Genomic DNA, 15,199 nt, shown 5'->3' with positions numbered 1-15,199 from the left:
GTGGTCCAGGGTCACATATTGGCTATTTAATTTATGCAAGGGTGAAAATAAATAGGCAAAACACATAGGGGAGAAACACAAAAAAACGTGTTTGGTAATTGGCCTTGGTCATTTTAATAGTGGCGCGTCCCAGTATTAATGCTTGTTTTGTAGGTGACGAAGCTGGTCTATAACTACCGATCCCACGAGGCTTTGCTGGAGTTGCCGTCGCGTCTGTTTTACGGCGGTGAGCTGTGTGTTCGCTCTCAGAGGGCTGTGGTGGACGCTCTCTGCCACTGGAACAGGCTTCCAACCAAGGGCTTCCCCTTTATCTTCCACGGCGTCCGGGTGAGTAGAGACTCGGAGACTGACACGGGTTTAGTGCGTGTGTCTATATCAGCTGGACTTGTGGATTGTGTGTTGGAAGGGGACTGAGATGAGAGAGGGCAATAATCCATCGTGGTTTAACCCCGCCGAAGCCGTGCAAGTCATGATGTACTGCTGCCAGCTCGCAAAGAGACTCTACAACCCCATCCCGGCCACAGACATCGGCGTCATCGCACCCTATAAGAAACAGGTGAGAGTCTGCACAGCGCATGCAGGAACACCTCAGTCACATCTTCTGTTTGGCTGTTTTTACCCGAAGCAGCTTGTAAATGCAGTTTGTCTTAGAGGCAGCAGTATTGAGACAATGTCTAGTTCACTTCTGACATATTGAATGATTGCCTACATTAGGATTGGTGTAGGGTTGACGTGTAGAGCCACATACGAGCATGCACGCCAAAACTGTGTATTATGTGCACGTCAAACACATTTTCATGAGACCCGGCTCTCGAATCAGTACATTTGAACCAAAACTATGTCTTAAAAATATAAAAGAAGCAGATTTTTGTGATCACGTCCTTTTAAACGAGTAAACTCCTGGAAAGTCCAAGGATTGTGAAAGCATTCAAACAATAGCTAAAAACCAGGATAATTATGCGGAGAATAGTGACTTATGTCCAGATAAATAAGTCAAAAAAATCTGTAAATTATTATTTTCAGTGATTGAATCATATGATTTTTAATCAGTCATTATTTCATATTACTTTGGTTGTCTGACAACAGAAACACTCAAATATAACATTTTTGTTGAAAACTTGGCTTCAGCAAATGGCATTATGTGAGCACTGAGAGGCAAACAAATGTAATAATTAGGGCCGGGACTTGATTAAAAATTAATCTAATTAATTAGAGGCTTTGTAATTAAATTAATTATGAAAAAATTATGATAACAATGAAATTAATCGCATTTTAATCGCATATAAATATTTGACCTGAGAACGGTGAGGAGTAAGTTTTTTTTTCATATGGATTTTTAATTATACCATTGAATGACTGAATACATAAGCTTAAGCAACAAAATATTGTTTATTTTTGTTCAGCCAAGTCCAACAGACCAGTGCAATATTGCCATTAAGTGTAGCAATAGGCTCGATGTGCTACAGTGAGATGCGAATTCCTTGTTGCATAGCTTGCACACAACCATGCTCTTATCGATGCTTCCATCCATTCGTTTTTTATAACAAAATTTCCCATCCACAGGGCCAACCAAAGCAGTCTCATCAGCTTCTTTGCCCATGTTCTCTGTGGTTTGTTTTTGTCTGAACGCTAGTTGGTGCTCCAGTATAATCGGTCCACCGAAACTTATCCAGTGAGAAACGTTCCGCAGCGCAAAAATAAGTGCGATTAAAATGCGTTTAAAAAAATTAACGCGTTATTTTTGTGTAATTAATCTAAATTAACGCGTTAAAATCCCGGCCCTAGTAATAATAGACATGCATTATTTGCAGGAACGTTTCTGAACATGCAAAATATAAACGGGCTTGTGTAAGTAAACTGCTCAGTGCAAAGAAAGAAGTAATGGGAACCTGGTATTTCTATGTTCTTGTGTCTAATAGACATGAACAAGTTATTTGAAAAACATCTATGACCTTTGAAACATGTCTAGTCTTCATTCTCTGCGTTGAGTACGGTTTCACTAATAATACATACATTTGCTTAAAGCATCCATATTTGTCCATGCCCATGTTGAAAAAAAGTATTAATTTTAGGTACGGTTCGAACAGATAAAAATGTGTGATTAATCGTTAACTCATGACAATCATGTGATTAATTGCAATAACAGTTTTAATGGATTGGCAGCCCTAGTAGAAATGTGATTGTTCTGTTAGACGTGAGGAGTGTGTTTGTGTGTTCAGGTGGAGAAGATCCGTGTGCTGCTCCACAGAGTGGGTCTGGGGGAGGTGAAGGTGGGATCTGTGGAGGAGTTCCAGGGTCAGGAGTTCCTCATCATCATCATATCAACGGTAACAGCAGCGCTGGACAGAAACTGACCATTACTGAACTTAAAGGATTAGCTCACTCGCAGAACAAAAATGTCCAGATAATGTAGTCACCCCCTTGTCATCCAAGATGTTCAGGTCTGTCTTCAGTTGATAAGAAATTATATTTCTTGAGGAAAAACATTTCAGGATTTCTCTCCATATAGTGGACTTCTATGGTGCCCCGAGTTTGAACTTCCAAATTACAGCTTAAATGCAGCTTCAAAGGACTCTAAACGATCCCAGCTGAGGAAGAAGAGTCATTTTCCAAAAAATTCAAATTTTTATTCACTTAACCTCAAACGGTTGTCTTGTCTAGCTCTGCGTGAACAGTTTTTTTTTTTTTTTTTTTTTTTTTTTTTTTTTGGTTCAAGACAGTTAGGACATGTCAAAAAACTCCCATCACATTTTTTTCCTCCAACTTCAAAATCGACCTCCATCGCTGCAGAAGTACCGACCCAGTGTTTAAAAGTGAACGTGCAAAGATCAAATTCCCTTTACATATAAAAAAGGTAAAACAGCAATGTAGGACCATTTTGAAGTAGGAGGAGGAAATGAGATGGGAGTTTTTCGACATACCCTAACTAACCAGAGTACACAGAATACTCAAGTGCATCACAGAAATGAAACCCAATGAGCATTTAAGGGTTAAAAAGTATAGAACTTGTCAAATTGTTTCGAAAAATGACGTGTTTCACTAGATAAGACTTCTTTCTCGGCTGGGATTGTTTAGAGCTCTTTGAAGCTGCATTTTGAAAGTTCAAACTCAGGGGCACCATAGAAGTCCACTATATGGAGAGAAATCCTCATGTTTTCCTCAAAAAACAATTTCTTTACAACTGAAAAAAGAAAGACATGAACATATTTGATGACAAAGATGGTGAGTAAAGTGAATGTGAAGTGAACTAATTCTTTAAGGGCATGTCTATGTACTTTACCATTATTTTGAGAAACTTTGACTGACTTCACTACATTACAAAGAATTTTTTTACTTTTTTTTTTTTTTTTTTCCTCCTCCACTGCATTTCTTAAAAACGTTGTTCCTCACTGAATGAGTTGTTTTCTGCTCTGAGATGCAATTTGTAAATCAGTTTGCAAAAATTTAAATTGCTGATTTAAATGATCCAGTCTGAGTGAATCTCCTTTAAGACTAAACATAAAATAGCATCATCTTGTGGCCACAGCACATACTAGATCTAAAACTAGAGGCCTACGTTTGCATAGCATCTTAAAATATTAACACGTTTTGCCCAATGAGATGGCTGTTTTTATATTGTTTGTTTATTTTTGTCAACATGCATTTACACACTTTTTTGTATACTTGGCTATATGTGTATTTCATTATTTCCACTTGTTTGCGCACTTGAATTATCATGAATTATTATTAGCTGTTATCAGTGTATGACCATTTTCTTGCAAAATAAACATTCTTCAACCAGTTCTCCTTTTACATTTAAAAACAAGAACTTTTGTATTTTTACTGGAGTAATATTTTAAGCTATTTGCTTGATTTGTCTATTTATTTCACCATTGACAGCTCAAACTAGAAATAAGTGACCTGCAGGACAGGTTTGAACTTGTGATTCAGACCAGTGTTGTTTTCGTCAACGAAAATGATGATGACGAAATCATTTCGTTGACGCCACTTTTTTCCATGACGATAACGAGACGTTGACGAGATAAAAATGGCTTGTTGATGACTAAAACATGATGAGACGTGTGTGAGTTTTCGTTGACGAGACGAGAATAGACGAAAATGTTAGTGGGTGGTCCGTCAGGCGTTTAAAATGTTGTGCATGCCAATTAAAACCGGAAAATATCTGCCGCTATGGCAAGCCATTTTAGCATTCCATCCTTGTTTGTCTTTTATGTTTTAAAACATTCCTTCATTATTGTAATTATTGGTGAAAATAGTCGATCCGGAAGCTCACATTGTGTTGAACTATAGATCTACTATTTTCAGAACTTATAAGTGACACTACCCAACAGCTAAATACTTACTGACCTACATTAATTTCTTAAAAGACTACTTTTTCCCCTTTTCATCGACTAAAATTGGACTAAAACTATCACATTTAGAAGTGACTAAAATTTGACTAAAACTAATAACCATTTTAGTCCAAAAGACTAAGACTAAATCTAAGATGGTTGTCAAAAACAACACTGATTCAGACTGGGGCCAATTTTACTTTTAGAGAGAGTACTGCATTGCATTTATATTATATCTTTATATAAATTACAATGAGATGAGCAGAACTGTCAAACCAAAACTATAATAAAGATGTTGATTAATTTGATACTGTTTAGAGTTTGCACACAAACTAAGAGTCCTCCTGAAACAATTGTTCAACTTTACTAATGAATGTTTTGAAGAAGTGTTTGGGTAGCTGTTCAGATCTCTCTTTCCTCTCTGATGAATGAACCGTAGGTCCGCTCCAATGAGTTGTTGCTGAATGAAGAACTGCAGAACCTGCTGGGATTCCTCTCCAACCCAAAGCGTTTCAACGTCGCCATCACTCGAGCCAAAGCGCTGCTCGTTGTGATCGGAAACCCACACGTTTTAATCAAGGTGAGAATTAAAGCCCTTAACTGAAAGACCCGTGTACAGATATTAATGATGTGTTTGTGTGTTTGTCGTGTCAGGACCCGTGTTTCAGTGCTCTGCTGCAGTACTCGTCTGATAACAGAGCGTTCGTGGGCTGTGATCCTCCAGTCAGTCTGCAGGCCTCACGAAGGTTGGCTTTTTCTGTTGCATTTAAGAACGACCCATGTTTTGTGTTTCAGGAATAAGTGGTTTAATCACTAAATGCTGTTGATGTTCCTCCAGGATTCTCTCAGAAGAAACCTAGACATGTCTTGGAGCAGCAGTGTGTTCTGATGATTACTCCATGATTGTTTTGTGTTCAATAAATACTAATTCTGCCATCTAGCCACTTTTTTGTTTATGAACATCTAAAGAGAAGAACCACACTGGATCTAAACAGAAACACTAATAGAAATGTTTCTAGTTCCAGCTCTTAAACTTCCCAGGATCCACTGCTGTCATCCTGCTCTGTTTAGCCAGTGTTTATTTCTCTTGTGTTCCTTGAAATGTGTTACGGAAGATTAAAATCATTTCAGCAAGTGTTCTTGCCACTGGATTTCATGTTTTAGCCAGATATTACAGTACAATCTGCAAAATGTTAATTATTTTACCAAAATAAGAATGAATGTATAAAATGCATGTTGTGACCTGAGTAAGGCATTTCATATATGAGATGTTTACATACGGTCCACAAGAGAAAATAATAGTTCAAAAGTTTACATCCCCTTGATTCTTAATACTGTTGTTCTCTGAATGATCCACAGATGTGTTTTTTGTTTAGTGATAGTTGTTCATGAGTCTCTTGTTTGTCCTCAACAGTTAAACTGCTTGCTGTTCTTCAGAAAAAACCTTCACCTCCCACAATCTCTTGTGTATTTGAACCCTTTCCAACAATGACTGTATGATCTTTTCACACTGAGGACAACTGAGAGACTCATATGCAACTATTACAGAAGGAACAAACACTCACTGATGCTCCAGAAGGAAACACTGCATTAAGAGCCGGGGGTGAAAACTTTTATTAATGAATAATTGTGGTAAATTTACTTATTTTGTCTTTTGGAAAACATGTATTTTCTGTCGCCTCAGAAGGGCAGTACTAAACTAAAAAATATTTTTATGCAAAATAAGAAAAATCTCCATTCTGTTCAAAAGTTTTCACCCCCGGCTCTTAATGCATGTTTTTTCCTTCTGGAGCATCAGTGAGTGTTTGAACCTTCTGTAATAGTTGCATATGAGTCCCTCAGTTGTCCTCAGTGTGAAAAGATGGATCTCAAAATCATACAGTCATTGTTGGAAATAGTTCAAACACACAAAAATGCTGGAAACTAAATTTTTCTGAAGAACAGCAGACAGTTTAACTGTTCAGGACAAACAAGAGACTCATGAACAACTATCACTAAACAAAAAAACACAGCTGTGGATCATTCAGAGAACAACACAGTATTAATAATCAAGAACAGGGTCATTTTTAATAAATTCAACCATTAATTTCTCTTGTGGACTATAAGTAAACATCTTTTATGTGAAATTTCTCGGTGCTAAATAACATGCATTTTGTATGATCCCTCTTATCTTGGTAAAGTAATTAACATTTTGCAGATTCTGAAAGGTGTTTGTAAGCTTTTGACTTCAACTGTAACATGATGCTTGTGTGTGTCTGTCCACTTCTTCAATGTGACAGGCTGGTCATGTATATATGTTAATGTAATGTAAATATTTGATATTTACTATTACACTATTAAAATCAAACATGTAAGTTTATATTAGCTAAAGTCCATTAAATATTATCAATGAGTAGTTCTATTCTTAATTTTCCAAAAGCAAAGTGTTCGAACAAAGAATAAAGTAGAGTGATAAAATCATTAACTTCTTCATGTGGTTCTTGCTGTCTGAAGAGGAAATCTCATTTTCATGTTGTCCTGTCATTGTCTCACATTCATTCAATCAGTGCATAAACGTGATGCAAATCTGAAGCTTTTGCATGGCTATGTTGAACTTCTCCAGGTGCCTAAGCCATCTTTCAAAATGATTTGGCTTTGGAAAAAATGTAATAGTGGCCAATGAATAAAGATGCATTAACACTATACTACATTCATTTCAATGGATGTGGTTTTACTATAGTTTTTGTCATTTGATATGACCCATTGATACTGTGATTCTCTTTGACCATAAAACTCTTCCGATGAACAATTAGTGAAAGAGTATAATTCAAATGCACATGCAATTTGAGTACGAAGTACAAAGGTTTGCTATTATTTTCTCATGCATTATTGTTGCAGTGTGAAGTGAATTGTTAATTATGTTAACATGAAAAGGTCCATGAATGTTGAGTCTGGTTGTGTTTTCTGTGATCAAACCCAATGATAAATACCTTTTCTTAGTCTTTCCATACACGTTTATCGACAATATTTGACTCAATAATATTATATAAACAAAAAAAAAAACGTTCTCCTCTCTTTCTCAATCTTCCCTTTCTAGCCTCCTTAGGATGAATCACCTGTTGTATTCCCAATTTGTAAGTCACTTTGGATAAAAGCGTCAGCTAAATGAATAAATGTAAATATGTTTCTGTATTCATCACCATTACTGTCAAATGACCAGAAAAACTCAAGTGACTAAAATGCACATGCATATGTATTTCACATATAGCCCTAGATAGCCTAAATTACACAAGTCATGTTTGTTCATATAGCACTTTATACAATACAGACTGCTTTAAATTAATTTACAGGAATGAACAAGAAATGAAACGGCATCAATGATGCAAAACTCCATTGTGGAAACGGCTCAAAATCCAGCTCTTTACAACTTGACTTTCAGCTCCACAGAAAACAGTAGTGTCATTACTCAACTCAATTATTCTCTGTTCTTATTTGATAGTCACACATGAAACGGTGTGATCAGCATCAGCAAATGTTTAAGTCCTCTATTAGAGCTTTTAGTAACAATAAACCAGTATTTCAGCTCTCCATGCATCACATCTTCAATTATGATGAACTCAATTCAAACATATGGAAGAAAATACAATAATAATAATGCTTTACAAATGCCCCCCCACACACACACACACACACAAAAAACATTGCAAATGAACATTGCAAAATCCTGCGCTTTCAGGAATAACTTAATCTTCAGATCCTTAAAGGAGTAGTTCACTTTCAGAACAAAAATGAACAGATAATGTACTCACCCCCTTGTCATCCAAGATGTTCATGTCTTTCTTCAGTCGTAAGGAAATTATGTTTTATGAGGAAAACATTTCAGGATTTCTCTCCATATAGTGGACTTCCAAAATGCAGCTTCAAAGGACTCTAAACAATCCCAGCTGAGGAAAGATGGGCGGGATTTATCTAGCAAAATTGTTTTGTTTATGTTTTTAAATTACTATTTTTATACTTCTTAATCTCATATGCTCGTCTTGTCTAGCTCGGCAATACAGGCATTTGAGATTAAAAAATATTTAAGTTGTAAATGTTTTTAGAAAATACAACCCATCACTTCACTTCTTCCTCAGCTGGGATCGTTTAGAGTCCTTTGAAGCTGAATTTTGGAAGTTCAAACTCAGGGGCACCATAGAAGTCCATTATACAGTGCCTATGGTGCCCCTGAGTTTGAACTTCCAAAATATAGTTTAAATGCAGCTTCAAATGACTCTAAATGATCCCAGCTGAGGAAGAAGGGTCTTTTCTAGTGAAACAATGGGTTATTTTCTAAAAAAAAAAAATTACAATTCATATACTACTTAACCTCGAATGCTCGTCTTGTCTAGCTTTGCAAGACAGGCATTTGAGATTAAAAAGTATATAAGTTGTAAATGTTTTTAGAAAAAAAACTATCATTTTGCTAGATAAGACCCTTCTTCCTCAGCTGGGATCGTTTAGAGTCCTTTGAAGCTGCATTTTGAAAGTTCAAACTCAGGACACCATAGAAGTCCACTATATGGAGAGAAATCCTGAAATGTTTTACTGAAAAAACAATTTTTTTACAGACATGAACATCTCGGATGACAAGGGGGTGAGTAAATTATCTGTAAATTTTCGTTCTACTCTTTTAAATATGAAATTCACCCACTGTCACGACTGTAAGTAATGCTTTTCTCTATGATGGGGTAAAACTCAAGAACAGATTATGTGCTGCTTTCCCACACCAACACACACACACTCTTCTAGAAAGTCTATTTGATGCTTTGAGAGGTGTAAGATCTCTAATGCGAATGCCATTTCTGGTGTCTCTTGAGGTGTGAGGACAGAATGAATCTCTGTCCGCAGGGGTCGCATTTGAAGGGCATGTCTCCGGCGTGATACAGCACCGGCTTTTTGTAATTGCACACTTGCGCCAGTTTCTTATCGCTGTAATTCCACTGCGATTTCTCTCCGGTGTGGATCTTCATGTGACTGGTGAGGTTCCCCTGATGCCTGAAGTTATTCCCGCACTGCTGGCAGGTGAAAGGCCTCTCTCCGAAGTGAACGATGATGTGTTTCTTAAGGTCTCCTTTGCGCGTGAAGCTCTTGTCGCACTGCTGGCAGGTGAAGGGCTTCTCTCCGTTGTGAATGAGCAGGTGGTTCTGAAGGTTGACTTTCTGCGTGTAGCTCTTCCCGCACTGAAGACACGTGTACGGCCTCTCGCTGTGGACCGCCATGTGATCCTTCAGGTCTCCTTTACGTTTGTAGCTCTTTCCGCAGTGTGGGCAGGAGAAGGATTTCTTGGCTCCTTTATTTTGTGTCGAACCCTTTTCCGCTTGGGGAATTTCTCCAGCTGTCAAACTGTGAGGATCCTCCTCCGCTTCATTCTGCTCTTGATTTTGCTCTTCTGGCAAATCTGAAATGAACAAATTGGTCAAAATCAACACAAGAGCAAAAATGGTGAAAGAAAATGCATACAATAACCTCAACATTTTTCCCTGTACACCTGCCGGTCCTCTCACTGTAAATAAGCGGTTCACTGATTATAAAGGGATCTTTGCAGATTAACAGAAAAATATTTGGATTTTTGTATCAAATATTTTTTTAAATGCGGTTGCAATTATTTATAAAAGTATAATGACTAAATATAAATCAATCCAATTCTTTCACTGTACACTGCGATTCTTGTTGTGGTAAAAAGTGAATAGTTTTGCAGCACTGCAACAGTTATTTCACATCATTCGATGATTAAAAACACAGTATGACATTTTTATTGTTTCTTTTTTTTAAGAAATTAATACTTTTATTCACCAAGGATGTATTAAGCTAATAATTAAAAGTTTATTAAAAGTTAATAATAAATAATTTACATTGTTATAAAATATTTATATTTTGAATAAACACTGTACTTTTTAAACTTGTTATTCATGAAAGAATCCTGAAAAAAAAAAAAAAAAAAAAAAAATCACAGGTTCCAAAAAATATTTGCAGCACAACTGTTGATATTCTCCAACATTGATCATTCTAATAATAAATCAGCATTTTAGAATGATTTCTGGAGGATCATGTGACACTTAAGACTGGAGTAACAGCTGATAAAAATTCAGCTTTTCATCACAGGAATAAATTCTAAAGTATGTTAAAATAAGAAACATTATTTTATATTGTAAAAACATTTTGCAATGTTACTGTTTTTGTCCTGTATTTTTAATCAAATAAATGCAGCCTTGATGAGCAGAAGAGACTTCTTTAAAGATTATTACAAGTCTTACTGACCCCAAGCACTCAGATGTTTAAATGATAAAATTACATTTAAATAAAAAAAAAAACACTGCTCATGCTACATGTGTGTACTTTCTTTGTATCGTGATTAAAGTGCATTGATTAGTTCTAATTTTCAATGCATTTTTTTTTTTTAGTAAAAATATTTAATTGTAGTAGCAGCTACAGCAAAAACAGTTCTATGGCCAGGAATAAAATATTTATGGCTGGTATATTTTCTCCAATTACCAAAGTCAATTTTGTATCATGATATGGCAGATGTGGCAAAAGGTTTTAGGCCCTACTGTAGAATAAGGTAAAATAACATACCTGTGAAATACTCATTTTCATTACAGAATTGTTTTCCAATATTACTGTCATAGGAATAATAATATTGAATTATTATTATCATTATCATAGGCGTAATTCTATGGGGGGACAGGGGGACACGTCCCCCCCAATATTCAAAGAAGGACAATTTGTCCCCCCCAATATTTGATCATACTGTATGATTATGCGGGCGATATCGATGTGATTGCAAATACGTCTTTCTTTCCAGCTCCGAAAATATAAAATCCCGGCCGGTCCATTTCCCAAATCCATTCGACTGGCCTTACACTATACATTAACAAAACCTGATCCATGTCATGTTTTCCCCTATACCTTTAGTAGCTCGTGCACCGCCACCATCAGTGAGTTAGGAAAAAACAAACAGAAGAAGAGCGCGAAATCTGACAGACATTTGGCACATATCTATATGGTGTTTTTGGCTGACATAATCCCTTAGATAACGACCAGGTGAATTTCACTAGAATTTCGAATTGTAGAATTTGTAAATTTCGACTGTAATATTATACAGCTTGTATGAATGGGTCTATTGACAAGCTAGCCGACAGCTAGCTAACGTTACTGTATACACGCTAGCATGTAGCCTGGCTTTAAAGCAAACTGGGATAGCGGTCAGTGACAGGCTTGTCAAATCTACTGTACCAAACCCAGTTTTTACAGCTAACGTTAGCGTTTTGAGCCACGGTCCTGTTCTCTGAATTGGGTTTATCTAGCAAGTTATTTTAGATTCCTGTCATTTGTTCTTTCTTACTTCACCATTTTCATCCCTTGGAATTGCGTTGCTGTTATATTTCACAGTATTGGCCAAAAATGAACAAGAGAAAGACTGCAGCAGCTGACATCTGTAATTTCTTTGGAAAGAAAAAGAAAGTACGTTTCTGGAGATTTTAGGCATTTTTAACAGAGAAGTGAGAAGTAAGGTACTAAGGTACCGGACAGCATGACATTAATAGCTCTTAACCCTTGTATGGTGTTCGGGTCTGTAGGACCTTTACTCTGTCCTCCTCCTGTCAGGCCTTGCTGTTGTGTGTGTGTGTGTGTGTGTGTGTGTGTTCTTGTATAGTATATGGTTTATGAGGACACAAATGTGTATAATGACTTGGGTATTACAACGTAAACATGGTTTATGAGGACATCTGTGTCCTCATAAACCAAACGGCTAAAAAACATACTAAATGGTGTTTTTTGAACTTCAAAAAAGGCCAAAAGTTTTCTGTGATTGGTAGGTTTAGGGGTAGGGTTAGTGTAGGGGCATTGATTATACAGTTTGTACATTTGTAAAACCATTACGCCTATGGAGATTCCCTGTATGAACCACATATCTGTGTGTGTGTGTGTGTGTGTGTGTGTGTGTGTGTGTGTGTGTGTGTGTGTGTGTGTGTGTGTGTGTGTGTGTGTGTGCATGCATGTGAGAGAGAGGTTGTGTGTAAGTGTGAGAGAGTGTGAGTGCAAAAGTGAGTTTTGTTTCTACCCCTGCCGTTCCCGCACAAGGTTACAATTCTTAAATGTGATCTAACAAAGCTAGAGAGGAAATATTAACCATAAATGCTGTTTCTATTGCTTGTAATTGGGATGAAGTAGCCTAAATATCTGTTGAGTATTTTAACATAAATTGGTTGATTATGTTGAATTAAAAACCCCAAAATGCAGCAGGTCCACCAGACCCACGAACACTGGCTGAATAACAAAAATATGAACACCACACAAGGGTTAACTCACATTCATTGTGAGTGAATGTAACGTTATAGGGTAAGATGTGGTAACAAGCTGCCCCTTAGAACAATGTTTAATTACTGAAACAAAAAAGCAAAGTTTAGAGGAAATAAAATATGTGGATCATGGGCATTCTTATGAGAATTATGAAGGGAAAAAGACGTTTAGATTTTTAGAAAATGTGATTTTTTTTTAAAGTATAGAACAAAATAAGATATTTTGAAAAATGTCTGTAACCAAACAGTTGATGGACCCCATTGACCTACTATGGAAGTCAATGGGGTCCATCAACTGTTTGGTTACAGACATTTTTCAAAATATCTTATTTTGTGTTCAGCAGAAGAAAGAAATTCTTACAGGTTTTAAAAAACTTGAGGGTGAGTAAATGATGACAGAATTTTCATTTTTGGGTGAACTATCCCTTTAAATTCAGCTTTGTGACTTAATAGCCTGTATGCTGATGCTGTAATCATTACAGGGTGAGTATACGTTGGTTTGACGATCAGATGTAATAAAATTCCTTGTTGTGTTACACAATTACAAACATTTGGACTCTGGCTTTTTTTTTTTTTTTTTTTAATTGTGTGCATGCGCAAACACAAAAAGTCCCACAGCTGTCCCCCCCAATGTGTGATTGACAATTTCGCCCTTGATCATTATATTCTAATTTGTTTGGTTTCTAAATATACCAGTGTGAGAGCAATTAGACACCATATCCCAACTAAAACGAGAATGGAGTCCACCTTTAATTCTCAAGATCAAGTCAATTCGCTAGCTTTTGTCTTTGTTTAGTTTGCACACTGAAACTGTATTGGAGCTGTTAATAGTGAACTCTCAAAGTGCACCAGATATATGAATTTAACTGTAAAATGTATGAGATTTTCTTACGGGGAGCATGCACCCGGACCCCCCTAAAGAGGGTGAATGTGATTTCACCAAGTACAACATGTTTCTGGAACAACATTTCAATCAACCAATCAGAACTGATGGATAACTATTCAGGAAATGTCAGTTTTAGGCTTGAATGAGAAGTGAAATGAATGGACACCAACCTGTGTGCTCTTGGGTTTCTTGTTTGGCTCTGAGCGGCTCTAGATCAGTCAGATCCACAATCTCCACTTTAATAAACTCCATGATCACAGCGGTGTCCGCTTCACAAACCTCGGCTTCTGCTGTTTGTTTGGAAACGAGTCATCGATTACGATCCAGATGAGGAGGAAGATCAAACACACGGGAAATAAACAGCAAAATACATCATTGTGTTACTCGCGGGATTGTGCTTAACTCAGGAAAATGACACAAGATCGCGTCTTTTACCTCAGAATTATTGACATTTCACACTGACACTGCAGTTATACTCAACAACAGCTAGCATTCATTTCACATTACACCAGGAAAACATTTTCAATGGGGGTATTATGTTTTTGGAGCAAAAAGCGTCAAGAAATGTGAACGTTTTGTATCGTTTTAGACCTCAGAAATGCTGAAAAAACAGACCTTTATCCAACCGACATAGGAGAAGGCGCTGGCGCAGTCCTTATGACGTCACACGAGAACCGGCCGTTCAGAGAATGCAAATAAAAGTCCCCCAAAGATAAATACAAAATTAAAGTCCTTTCTTCTTCTACTTTCTTGGCGAGTTACGGACTTTCGTTGAAATTGCGTACCGCCACTATATACTGGCTTCATTGATCTCTTCTTAATTTCTTCTGATAAGGCCAGTTTCATACAAACACTCTATTTATCTTTATGTTGATGCTCAGACTTTAAAAATCTATCGACCAGGCTTTTTTAAATGGTTTGTTTTGGAAAAACTAAAATAAGATGTGACCCTGAAGCACAAAATCAGTCTTAGCAATAGCCAAAAATAGATTGAATGGGTCAAAATTATAGATTTTTCTTTTATGCCAAAAATCATTAGGATATTAAGTTAAGTTCATGTTCCGTGAAGATATTTAGTAAATTTCCTATCATAAATATTTCAACTTCATTTGGACAACTTCAAAGGCGATTTTCTCAATATTTAGATTTTTTTCTTTCTTTCTTTCTTGGTTTTTTTTTTTTTTTTTTGCATCCTAGCTGTATCTTGGCCAAGTATTGTCCTATCCTAACAAACCATACATCAATGGAATCTCAATTCAAAAGACTTTTGACATACGACTGGTTTTGTGGTCACATATTATTATGAAGTCTGCAGATATGAACCCTTTAGAACAAAGCCTCGATAAAATGTTTACATTTTCCCAGCTTTTCTCCCCGAAAAGATATTTTTCTTCTTTCTATTTCACATGGATATTCAGCGAGGTAGACTTTTCTTTATTGAACAATGTCAAAACTTTCAATACAAGTCAATTCCAACAAATGCAAAGGAAATTTCAAAAGCTAGGGGGAGATATAAACAATATCATAGGAATACAGGCTTAGACAATTCGCATAGCTTTTTGTTTCTTTGAGGGCAATATGGACTCAATAATGCTTCACTTCATTTTTAAATGCAAGAAAACATGGATTTTTACCTGAAATTTACATTTATAAATATGAAATTT

General features: G+C 36.5%; 2 protein-coding genes across 2 annotated transcripts in view; one reads left to right on the top strand and one right to left on the bottom strand.

Annotated features, from left to right (window-relative positions):
• Nucleotides 1–5,132, top strand: part of mov10l1 (Mov10 like RNA helicase 1) — a 30,504-nt gene extending 25,372 nt beyond the window's left edge. Inside the window, exons 21-25 of the mRNA XM_073849497.1 lie at nt 154–327; nt 407–556; nt 2,220–2,327; nt 4,771–4,911; nt 4,986–5,132. Of these exons, the coding sequence (XP_073705598.1) occupies nt 154–327; nt 407–556; nt 2,220–2,327; nt 4,771–4,911; nt 4,986–5,132 (720 nt within the window). The remainder of the gene's footprint in view (nt 1–153; nt 328–406; nt 557–2,219; nt 2,328–4,770; nt 4,912–4,985) is intronic.
• A 3,466-nt stretch (nt 5,133–8,598) lies between these two features.
• LOC141343552 (uncharacterized) lies at nt 8,599–14,209 on the bottom strand. The gene is made up of 3 exons (XM_073848120.1): nt 14,151–14,209; nt 13,706–13,825; nt 8,599–9,747 (listed from the first exon to the last, which is right to left on the bottom strand). The coding sequence occupies exons 2-3, from the start codon at nt 13,785–13,787 to the stop codon at nt 9,134–9,136; spliced, it is 696 nt and encodes a 231-aa protein (XP_073704221.1). The 5' UTR covers nt 13,788–13,825; nt 14,151–14,209; the 3' UTR covers nt 8,599–9,133.
• Nucleotides 14,210–15,199: the final 990 nt, after the last annotated feature.

Source organism: Garra rufa, chromosome 10 (assembly GCF_049309525.1).
Source record: "Garra rufa chromosome 10, GarRuf1.0, whole genome shotgun sequence".
Taxonomy (NCBI): domain Eukaryota; kingdom Metazoa; phylum Chordata; class Actinopteri; order Cypriniformes; family Cyprinidae; genus Garra; species Garra rufa.
This window is presented reverse-complemented; position numbering and strand designations above follow the sequence as displayed.

What these genes read in the sequence shown, in the direction of transcription:
- LOC141343552 (XM_073848120.1), bottom strand. Translation starts at nt 13,787, where the DNA reads ATGGAGTTTATTAAAGTGGAGATTGTGGATCTGACTGATCTAGAGCCG. An exon ending in AGAAACCCAAGAGCACACAG is followed by an intron (nt 9,748 to 13,705) that starts GTTGGTGTCCAT and finishes TGTTCATTTCAG; the next exon opens with ATTTGCCAGAAGAGCAAAAT.